General features: G+C 41.0%; 3 protein-coding genes across 6 annotated transcripts; all 3 read left to right on the top strand.

The window, feature by feature from the left end:
* The first annotated feature begins 193 nt into the window (after window positions 1-193).
* On the top strand, window positions 194-3,983 carry rbm12bb (RNA binding motif protein 12Bb). Of its 2 annotated transcripts, none has more exons than XM_061288738.1 (2): window positions 194-390; window positions 1,840-3,983. In XM_061288738.1, the coding sequence occupies exons 1-2, from the start codon at window positions 209-211 to the stop codon at window positions 3,692-3,694; spliced, it is 2,037 nt and encodes a 678-aa protein (XP_061144722.1). In that variant the 5' UTR covers window positions 194-208; the 3' UTR covers window positions 3,695-3,983. The 2 variants fall into 2 exon arrangements, with proteins under 2 accessions (XP_061144722.1, XP_061144723.1); XM_061288739.1 differs by having other exon boundaries at window positions 266-412.
* Window positions 3,984-4,092: 109 nt separating this feature from the next.
* gra (granulito) lies at window positions 4,093-6,090 on the top strand. Of its 3 annotated transcripts, none has more exons than XM_061288928.1 (6): window positions 4,093-4,288; window positions 5,214-5,330; window positions 5,418-5,476; window positions 5,543-5,600; window positions 5,667-5,773; window positions 5,873-6,090. In XM_061288928.1, the coding sequence occupies exons 2-6, from the start codon at window positions 5,231-5,233 to the stop codon at window positions 5,897-5,899; spliced, it is 351 nt and encodes a 116-aa protein (XP_061144912.1). In that variant the 5' UTR covers window positions 4,093-4,288; window positions 5,214-5,230; the 3' UTR covers window positions 5,900-6,090. The 3 variants fall into 3 exon arrangements, with proteins under 3 accessions (XP_061144912.1, XP_061144914.1, XP_061144913.1); XM_061288930.1 differs by having other exon boundaries at window positions 5,211-5,330; XM_061288929.1 differs by lacking the exon at window positions 4,093-4,288 and having other exon boundaries at window positions 4,295-5,330.
* Window positions 6,091-7,130: 1,040 nt separating this feature from the next.
* Window positions 7,131-9,421, top strand: upp1 (uridine phosphorylase 1). The gene is made up of 7 exons (XM_061289047.1): window positions 7,131-7,217; window positions 7,761-7,907; window positions 7,978-8,136; window positions 8,214-8,328; window positions 8,662-8,871; window positions 9,032-9,178; window positions 9,267-9,421. Exons 1-7 carry the CDS (start codon window positions 7,131-7,133, stop codon window positions 9,419-9,421), a joined length of 1,020 nt encoding a protein of 339 aa, XP_061145031.1.
* Window positions 9,422-9,665: the final 244 nt, after the last annotated feature.

Here is a 9,665-nt window from a genome sequence, read left to right as displayed (position 1 = left end):
GACATTCATAGAATACATAATATGCAGAAGTACCCCCAACACTGTGCCAAAATGTCTTAAGGATATATATATATTTGAAACAATATGATAAAGTTAAACAATTAGGGCTTGTGACTTTATTTGAGCCACTCGTCATTTCTAGGAAAGTAAAAGCGCCGCGTAAATTAACAAAATATATCATTTGACACGGACCACTGAAAATACAAGTATGCGTGTTGTGCATTACGGCCAGCAGGCGGTGCTATACAGTTGTTATGAGTCGTTGCTCACTTATTTTCTGAGCGAAGAAGACGGGCAAAGGCGGCTGAGAAGGAACGAGCGAATCGAGGCTGTGCTAAATATTGTTAGCATTTTTCCCAATATTTGCACAAGAGTCACCTTGTCGCTTGTGTAAGTTGAGTTGCTGGTTAATGTAGGTATTTTATTGTAATAATGAACGCATTATTTGAATTTGGAATGAATTATTTAGGAATGCCTCGGTGGGCCTGTGGCTAACGCTTTAGCATTGTGTTACGACCAAGGAGCATTTAAGCATTGGGATTGCTCAAGTAATGTCTTCGACATATAGTATGGATGGGTATTGCGAAAACAACGTTGCTTTCTGGATGTTTTTGACGGGTGGTCACAAATGGGGAACGTGTGTATTGGCGGAGGAAAACTAGCGGAACTGACGACATCTTGGCCTGCAGTATTGGGCGAGACTGCTTCAAAGCATGGTTGTGGGGTTTCATTGAATGACGCTGGAAAAGCTCGCAGTTTCCCATAGATTGGTGTTAAAATGTTATAATTTACACAGTTTTGTGTCCCTTTTCTCCTCGAGTACAATCACGTGGTATTTCACAACCCTTAATGGTTTGTATCACACTTCCCCTTTCCTGAAAAAAATATCTCAGCCAATTCTACGACACGATATCATTCAGCACATAGTATAATAATTACTTATTGGTCTATATTGCTTGGTGTTGTATTGCAGTACTTGAAATGTTCATAGAATGGGTTTTACTGTTTGTCCCAAGTGGTGGATGGCCACATTCTACTGATCCCCTTTTATCCCCCTTTTGTGCGGTGACTGACTACATTGGGGAACAAAAGAGAGGGTTACCGCAGTTTGTGAGTGGCCACGAAGGGAATTTTATTTTTTTGGTGTGGGACACAGGATACAATCTAGTTTATTTGTAAAGTAGGCAAGCAATTTAAAATGGTCTTACATTGGTGTTAATTAGTTGTGTGAATTAGCTTTGATACATTTAAAACACAGAATAAGGGAGTAAGGTGTTGGATTTTTGTTTAGATGGTTTTCCTATCGAATGCAAGATGGAAAGAATGATCTCTCAAAGCAAGTTGCAAGCAGGATTTTTTGTGATAGCCAGCTTCTGGGTGGCTCAATCAATATCGGGTATATATAGGAGTTTGTATCGGTGATGGTTATGACCGACTTCTCTGTGGACGGCGGAAGAGTTGGGGGCAAGAGGATGCTATAAATCCCATTCTCTTTCCAAGCTCCAAAGTTGGCACGAACAGCAGTGTGATTGAAAATGTTGATTAGTTTCTCAGCCTATAATTTAATTTGCGCCATAGTCAGTGGTCACAATATTATGGTTATGTTGGGTAATTTATGTTTCGATGTACAGTGGTACTTTGAGTGCCAGTTGTTCACAGCAGTACTTGCTGTTGTGTGTGTAGCGCCGCCATTTTGGGCTTTTGATACCTTTTCTGAATTTTTGTCTTAAATGAAATATCTTCTCAGGTTTTTTTATGGTGACATGTTGGAATGGCAGCCAGTGGCGAGCTGAGAAGCTCTGAGGGGAATAATGTTGTTCTATACCCTTCTGTCTGCAGGTGCCTCAGCATGGCAGTCGTCATCCGTTTACAGGGATTGAGGATCACTGCCGGTTCGCAGGATATTCGCAAATTCTTCACTGGACTCAAAATTCCAGATGGTGGTGTACACATAATCGGAGGAGAGAAGGAGGAAGCTTTCATTATTTTTGCTTCCGACGAAGACGCGAGAAGAGCCATGACGCGCTCAGGGGGGCAAATCCGCGGGGGATCTGTGACTTTGCTGCTCAGTAGCAAATCAGAGATGCAGAGTGTATTTGAGAAAAGTGCCATCAATGCGGAGCTGGAGAAAAAGAGAAATCTCGAAGATAACGCAAGGCATGCCCGAAGATCCGCCGAGTCCGATTCCAACAAGAGGCCGGCGAGTAAAGTGGACATGAGTCCTCCACTGCGTCAAAAGAGACCAAACTCAAATGAAGATGCCCCGAAGATCGTCTCCCCGTGTGTTTTCCTCAAAGGGCTGCCTTTCAATGTGTCCCAAAGAGAAATCGAGGATTTCTTCAAGGGTTTACACATTGTTGACCTCGTCCTGTTGAAAAACGCAACCGGTCGAAACAACGGAATGGGTCTCGTGAAATTTTCAAGCACGGCGGACGTAGCGGAAGCCTTGAAGAGGGACAGGGACTACATCGGTTCTCGCTATGTGGAGATTTGTCCCACGACGGAGGAGGACTGGCGACGGTCAACCGGAAGGCCACCCGTGCGGGGCCACCCGGGAGGCGAGAGGTTTGAAAGACGTGGATCGCCTTTGCGTGGTCAAATGAGGTCACAGTCACCAATAGGCCAGAGGGGGTCATCGCCCAATGATGAGTTCTGCGTTATGCTGGAGAATCTCTCCTTTGCAGTGGAAACGGAGGACATCAAAAGACTTTTTCACCACGCAAGGCTCGATGATGACCAGATCTTGTTCATGAATTTTGACGACCGGAAAAGTAGGTCCGCCTTTGTGCTCTTCAAGACCATGCGTGAGTTTCGCGAAGCAACACAAGAGGAGACAAAGTCCTTTTTCAATCGATTGATTCATATCCGGCCGATCTCCAGAGAAAAAATGGTGGCCATCATGGAGTCTCAGAAAATAGATGTCAGCCCTTGTGGGAACTCTAGTAGAAGAAGTAGAAGTAATGAGAGGCCCTCATCCAAGCCTAGGAATCATTCTGACACAGAGAAGTGCTTGCTGGTGCAAAATCTACCCTTCGACGTACGCAAAATGGAGGTCATGGACTTGTTCGTTGGGATGAATCTCTCGGACGATGACGTGCACTTGCTGCGTGACAACACAGGTTCGGGGACCGGCAAGGCTTTGGTTCTCTTCCACTCCGACTCAGCGGCCATGAAGGCCCTCTGTCTCGACGGGCAGAGGTTTCTCGGTGCAAAGCTTGCTCTCAAATACGTCACTCGTGCTCACATGCGGGAGTTGATCGCCGGGCCACAGCAAAGATTCAATGAGTTCCAAGGTGCCGATGAGGAGTGTTCCGACTTCAGGGGCTCCCGTGGCGCTAACGTGCCAATGAATGCGGGGCCTCATAACTACGGCGGCTATAATTCTGCCGGCCACCCGTTCGACAGAGGCAACGGTGCTCGTAGCGGCGGAGGTCCACCGAGGCACAATTTTACCGAGCCTACATGTGTGAAGCTAGTTAATTTACCATTCCAAATCAAAGTAGAAGAAATCTACGATTTTTGCCACGGATATCGTATTCTTCCGGGATCCATCTCATTGCAGTACGACAGGGGCGGAGCTTTTAAAGGGAGCGCAACTGTTGTATTTGAGACTCGGGAGGAGGCCGTTGTAGCAGTGGAGGAACTCAATGGAAGGCCAATTGGTTCGAGAAAGATTCAACTACTCTTTGTTTAAAAGCAGCTTTGGAAGTTTGATAGCCAGTGAGCTCAAGTGGTCTAGTTTGAACACTTTAAAAGCGAGATATATTTTGGAGTAACATGTAGTTGGTTTCCCCCTGTGTCTTATTTTTTGCCAGTCTGTTTATTCATTGTCCATTTGAATGGCGTGTTGGTCGCTGCATTTGAAATGATATTTTCAGTTTTGACTTCATCCAGGGGAAATCCGTTTATGCTATTGTTTGTTTTATACAGTTTATTTTACGCTGTATGTTTAAAGTGGTGTTTATTAAAATGGATCATCTTCATTCACTTGTTGACTTTTTTTTTTATAAATTATGTGAAAAAAGCAAGTGTTCGTTCTTTGCGTCAAACTAATCATTCGATTATTTTTGGGGGGGGGGGGTGAAATTTGAATAAAGAGTTTCAATTAAAAGAAAATTAACATTAGTTAAATACTAATGTATAGAGCAAATTACGAGAGTATTAGTAGGTAAGTGAACATTAACTTTTAAATTCTATGCTTTTATTTTGAAAGTACCGGATTCTACTGGATTTAATTTACTAGCTTTATACCACCGTGGATGAAGAGCGACCGACATCGAACTTGCAGGTGAATTTGGAAATTAACTTATATTATGAATATAGAAACTAGTTCATGTAGATTTGCAACTTGTAAAAAAAACCCCCGCTTAACATTTTACAACCTTTTTATAATCGCTCAAAACCGAAGGACGAAGCATTGCCATCAATTAAACGCGTCAAACTTTGTTGTTCCAAGCTAATTCTTAAAATAAATGGCATGCAGTGTAAACTTTTGTTTGTAATCGCTATTTTATAAAGGGTTAAACTAGTCTTCCCTCGTGGACACAAACTTCACACAGAACTGTCGCGTTGTAGTGACAGCCCACACGAGAAAAGTACATCAATGTTTTCCTCTAATAATAGTAAAGTAGTAACTATCGTCGAAAGCGCTCTACGATGATAGTTAAATATTTTTTTAACGCGGCGATCGTGTTGTCATTAGCTCCATCATTTAGCTAACATGGCTACCACATGAGCAATTTTACCGTGCGTAATCAAGTTTTCAACTTTTAGAAAAGAATAATTTATAGTGTTAACATCGTTTAACATCTTAAAACTGGTACTCCAGTAGCACATTTTAATTGTCGGTTTATCCATCGTCTAACAACATTGTTACTTAACTCACAAGTACCTAGCTCAAATTGTGAGATCGACTATAAACTGACAAAATGTAAAAAAAATTGCCAACTTGTGTGAAAGTCCTGCTTAGCCTCGAGTTATATAAGGGCTTCATTTCTTTCTTTCAGAATCAATATTTCGTATCGAAATGTACTGCAAACTACTTCTACAAATGTCTACCATCATGACTGCATATGTCAATCTGCACCCGCAGAAAAATTCCGAGCTCAAATTCGTGCACAAACCTAAATCCCCCACTTTAGAACACACTGCATACACACAATGTCAGCTTCTAGAAATGCCAGGTAAAATGTCATGATGAAATCCCAAAGCAGATTTGTACCTTATTGACATGACAATGGAGGTGTCGAGGCGACGAACTATCCAAAAGCACTTGGAGCCTGCAAGACCGCTGCGCCGTCTCCTTCCTGTTGACGTCCGTGGCTCACCTGGTAAAACATCAGAAAAGGGCTTGGGGTGATTGTTTGTTTTCCATCTGGACTGCAAAACCCACTCTAATGTATAATTTGTCCATCTAGAACCCAAAATAAATCCTGCTTCGTGTGTTCAGACATTGATTAACATCGCAGATAAACAGGTAAGAAATGAGAAGTTTCAAATCAAGAGACATTTTAAGCAAGATAGACAATTGTGTATTTTGCAGACAAACATTACAGTGGAGCAGTTCCTCGAGATTGTCAATCTCCAGGATGAGAAAAAAGGTACCATCTATAATGTTTGTTTTCCCTCGGCTGTTTTTGTGATTCATTTCCAAAATGTCATTACAGAGAGATTGTCATACTCTCGAGATTTTCTGATTGGACTTGCGAGTTGTCCTGCTGCCAAGATGAGGCCGGAGTTTTTACCAGACCACCCCATAGTCTTACCCAACGCAGTAAGTTCAAATTTCTAGTCAATTATAACCTTGCTGTCTGGATGGAATATTTATGAGAGTGTTTTTTGAATGACTGTGCCCCTCTCGGCCTTCTTCCAGCGAAAGGTCGACTACACCCTGGACTGATCGCCAGTCGCTGCCTACAATAGAGATAGGCAACACTACCACACCACTACATCATTGTTTTTGTTTTTTCTTAATAGTTAACTTATTTTCTTTACGAGAAAACATGTATCAACATGTATTATTGTATATTTGGTTGATGTTTGCACTGTTTTTTTCGTGACAACGCTCATTAAAGCATTTGTGGAAAAATACCCAAGAAGGATGCCTGCATACATTTGAATTTTATTTAACCTCATTACGGTTTTTCCCCATGTATTTTTTTGTGTGATACTTTTTGTTGACTTGACATGTCTAGTAAAGTACTTTGGGGCTTTGCATGTGAAAGCGAGACACGATAGAAGACATTAAGTCTAAATATTAGGGGACTCATTAGAATTTGGAAGCTTGAAGTAGGGATACATTCATTTTGAGTTAGTTAGAAGTTAGTGAGCATTCAATAAATCAGATATATTGGGGCGATCCTTGATGTTAGTTAGTAAAGGTTTAAGTGGCCATAAGTAAATATGTCCCATTGAGAGGACAGCTAGTGACATCTAGCGGTGGATTAATAGAATGCAACAATATAAATTCAGAGCGTGTGCATTTTGAAACGCGCACCACGGCACCAGCCTAAAAAAAGACCGATTAATGTGGGAATACCGCAATCACGTGTCGCCAAAAATGTTTTAACACTTATGTTAAGGGTTTTCGACTGCCATGAACCAGTCACTTAAAATAGTGCATCATTCTTCATACGTCTATGCGTTTAGTGACAGATAGAAAATTAATGCTCTTTATTTGGCAAGTTGTTATTCATACTACACCGAGTAAGTACATTTGTGTGTAATTTAAGGAGTGGTAAAAATATAAAAACACATTTTTATAATGTTATCGCCGTTGGCTTGCTTGCTTAATTGTTGGTAAACGCACTGATCACGTCTTGGGCTGATGAAACTCAAAGAAGCAAGCAATTGTCATTCAAAATTGACTGCTCAGAAAAGATGAAAACAGACTTTAATCAAAGCTAATGGATCATAAAGGTTTCTTTAAAGAATAACACGAAAGGGCGCAAACAAAACTAACGTGATCAACGCTACACGTTCAAAACGACTCACCGGCAAACTTCAGGTAGGATCCACGTTGTTTTAATACCCATTGAATGTAAATGATCACTTTAAAGGAGGCAATAAATAAATAAATAAAACGCAGTTTGTTTTGTTGAAACCGGGCTACATCCCAATTGATTGTTGACATGAGGGCCTTGAAAGTCGAGGTCAGGTCAAAGGTTGCGAACTTTCTCCATCTTTCCGAGCTGACCATCCGGGTTCACTGCATTCAGGTGACCCCGTTTTGAATAGGGAAAAGCAAAGATCGCTTTCAACAATGACCTGAAAATGCGCTTTTACCTTCTCATTTTCGCTTGGTCGTCACAGACCGCTGTACCTTAAATGCCCTGACATTCTACAAAGTATTGTTTTAAATATTTTTTTGTTTTGATATTTGGTTTATTTGGTCATTTTTTTCCGAGACAGGATGGACTCGAAGTACACAGAAACGAGCAGGTAAGGTGGTCACCCACATCAAATTTTCATTATTTAATCAAATAGTAGTGTTAGCCTTGAGGGGCAGCTCGTGAACTTCAATGTATGTTTCAGAATACTTAAAGAAAATTGTACTCATTTTTGCATCATAACACTTTTGACGTTATGAATGAAAATGAAAGCCCAGAGCATGAGAAGGACTTTTTGTAGACTATAGCTTGACAAAACTGCTGTAATTCTGCAGAGAGTATAAGACTTAAAATTCTAATCATGTCATAAACCGTTTTGGCTGATTATGTATTTGAAATAATGAGTAAATCGTGTACATTTTTTTCTGGCAGTTACTTATTTCCCCCCTTAATTTCCCACCTTCAAGTCCCGTTCTTGTGCACAACCCTTACCTCTGTGGGCTTAAAGATGACATCTTGTATCACTTCAGTCTGGGAACAGGGACACACAATCTCCCAGCTCTGTTTGGAGACGTCAAAGTAAGAATCATTCATCGTTTAAAACAACTTCTGTCCACATTTGAATCATTCTTTTTTTGTTTTCCTCCAGTTTGTGTGTGTTGGGGGCAGCGCTTGGCGAATGAAAGACTTCATTGAGTATATTGCTGCAGAGCTTGGGATGCAAGACCCCAAATCAGACTACCCTAATATTTGTGCTGGAACAGACCGATATGCCATGTACAAAGTTGGACCTGTACTCTCTGTTAGTGTAAGTCAAAGAAAAACTACAATATTATATTCCAAATTGTGACAAATATTGTAATATAATTTGCTTCATTTTTGCAGCATGGAATGGGAATCCCATCCATGTCGATCATGTTGCATGAGCTCATAAAGCTCCTCTATCATGCACGATGCACAGATGTTACAATCATACGCATTGGAACATCAGGTGGTATAGGTAAGCTTGTAAATTATTTGTCAGTATTCATCTTGTTGATATTACAGCATAGGATCTTTTTCTTGATGACTTTGCCAGGACTTCAACTAGCTGCCACAAGAGGGCGCGCTTATACTTTAAACATCAGAACCCGCCCTAAAAAATGTCCCTAAAACCTGTTAAGTTCAATTTTATAAGGAATTTGTTGGCCTTGTGTAATGTCATTTTTCAGATTAAAAAAAAAAATCATTCTTAAGTCTTTAGTCTCATCGGTTTTTAGTTTACCTGATATTGATACTTTTTTCTTTTACTGTTTTCCACTGCATTAACTTGAATGCCTCATTTGGTATTGAGGGCTTGAACCGGGGACTGTCGTCATTACCAAACAGTCTGTGGATGCCACATTCGTGGCCAAATTTGAGCAGCTGATCTTGGGCGAGTTAGTGGTCCGTGACACTGACCTGGACTACACCCTTGCTGAGGAACTGCTTCAGTGCAGCAAGGAGCTGGGCCAGTTCAAAACTGTGATGGGAAACACCATGTGCACGCTGGATTTCTATGAAGGTCTGCTTCACCCGTGTTGTCATTGTCAATCCCTCTGTGAATGAAGAAAAAAAAAATCAAGTTGTGTACTCCAATTCGCATAACAAGTCATTTGTAATCAGTCAACTGGCTTTTTTAAAGGGTGACAAGTATTCACTTTCCAATTTGTGTTGTCGAGTAGGTCAAGGCCGCTTAGACGGTGCATTCTGCCTGTACACGGAGAAGGACAAGCACAAATACTTGAAGAAAGCTAAAGAAGCAGGCGTGTGCAATATTGAGATGGAGTCCACAGTTTTTGCCGCCATGTGTAAACTAAGCGGCCTGCGAGGTGAGGAATGACATTAGTAAGATTTCACAAAAGACATTTCTTTTTAAAAAATGTAACCTTCCGACTTTTTTGTTTCGTAACATTAAAGCGGCCGTGGTTTGCACAACATTAGTGGACCGCCTAAAGAGAGACCAGCTGAGCAGCTCCAAGGAGGTTCTCCACACCTACCAACTGAGACCTCAGATCCTCGTGGGGTACTACATTAAGAAACAGGTTGAAGCACTGAAAACTCTTCACCGATGACCACTTTTTGCCATCATAACTGTGAATTCCTGATGTCTAAACTTGAAATATGAATGCACATTTTACTTGAATTAACTATTTTTGTGCTGGTTCTTTTCCTATTCAAGAGAAGCATCGCTTTTTTCTCAGTATTGTAATACAGTGCCTTGTTTTTATTTAGCTGTAATTTGTCATTTTAATAAAGCATGCAGCTATGCTCTCTGTTGTTCAGCAACTTAATTCACCTTTAATTATTGCATTCTGT

The sequence above is a fragment of the Syngnathus typhle genome, linkage group LG10 (genome assembly GCF_033458585.1).
Source record: "Syngnathus typhle isolate RoL2023-S1 ecotype Sweden linkage group LG10, RoL_Styp_1.0, whole genome shotgun sequence".
In the NCBI taxonomy this organism is placed as follows: domain Eukaryota; kingdom Metazoa; phylum Chordata; class Actinopteri; order Syngnathiformes; family Syngnathidae; genus Syngnathus; species Syngnathus typhle.
The sequence above is the reverse complement of the archived record's forward strand: the minus strand, read 5'-3'. Positions and strand labels throughout refer to the sequence as shown.

What these genes read in the sequence shown, in the direction of transcription:
- rbm12bb (XM_061288738.1), top strand. Translation starts at nt 209, where the DNA reads ATGCGTGTTGTGCATTACGGCCAGCAGGCGGTGCTATACAGTTGTTAT. An exon ending in AGAGTCACCTTGTCGCTTGT is followed by an intron (nt 391 to 1,839) that starts GTAAGTTGAGTT and finishes TTCTGTCTGCAG; the next exon opens with GTGCCTCAGCATGGCAGTCG.
- gra (XM_061288928.1), top strand. Translation starts at nt 5,231, where the DNA reads ATGACAATGGAGGTGTCGAGGCGACGAACTATCCAAAAGCACTTGGAG. An exon ending in TTAACATCGCAGATAAACAG is followed by an intron (nt 5,477 to 5,542) that starts GTAAGAAATGAG and finishes TGTATTTTGCAG; the next exon opens with ACAAACATTACAGTGGAGCA. An exon ending in CCATAGTCTTACCCAACGCA is followed by an intron (nt 5,774 to 5,872) that starts GTAAGTTCAAAT and finishes GCCTTCTTCCAG; the next exon opens with CGAAAGGTCGACTACACCCT.
- upp1 (XM_061289047.1), top strand. Translation starts at nt 7,131, where the DNA reads ATGAGGGCCTTGAAAGTCGAGGTCAGGTCAAAGGTTGCGAACTTTCTC. An exon ending in TCCGGGTTCACTGCATTCAG is followed by an intron (nt 7,218 to 7,760) that starts GTGACCCCGTTT and finishes TTTTTCTGGCAG; the next exon opens with TTACTTATTTCCCCCCTTAA. An exon ending in GACCTGTACTCTCTGTTAGT is followed by an intron (nt 8,137 to 8,213) that starts GTAAGTCAAAGA and finishes TCATTTTTGCAG; the next exon opens with CATGGAATGGGAATCCCATC.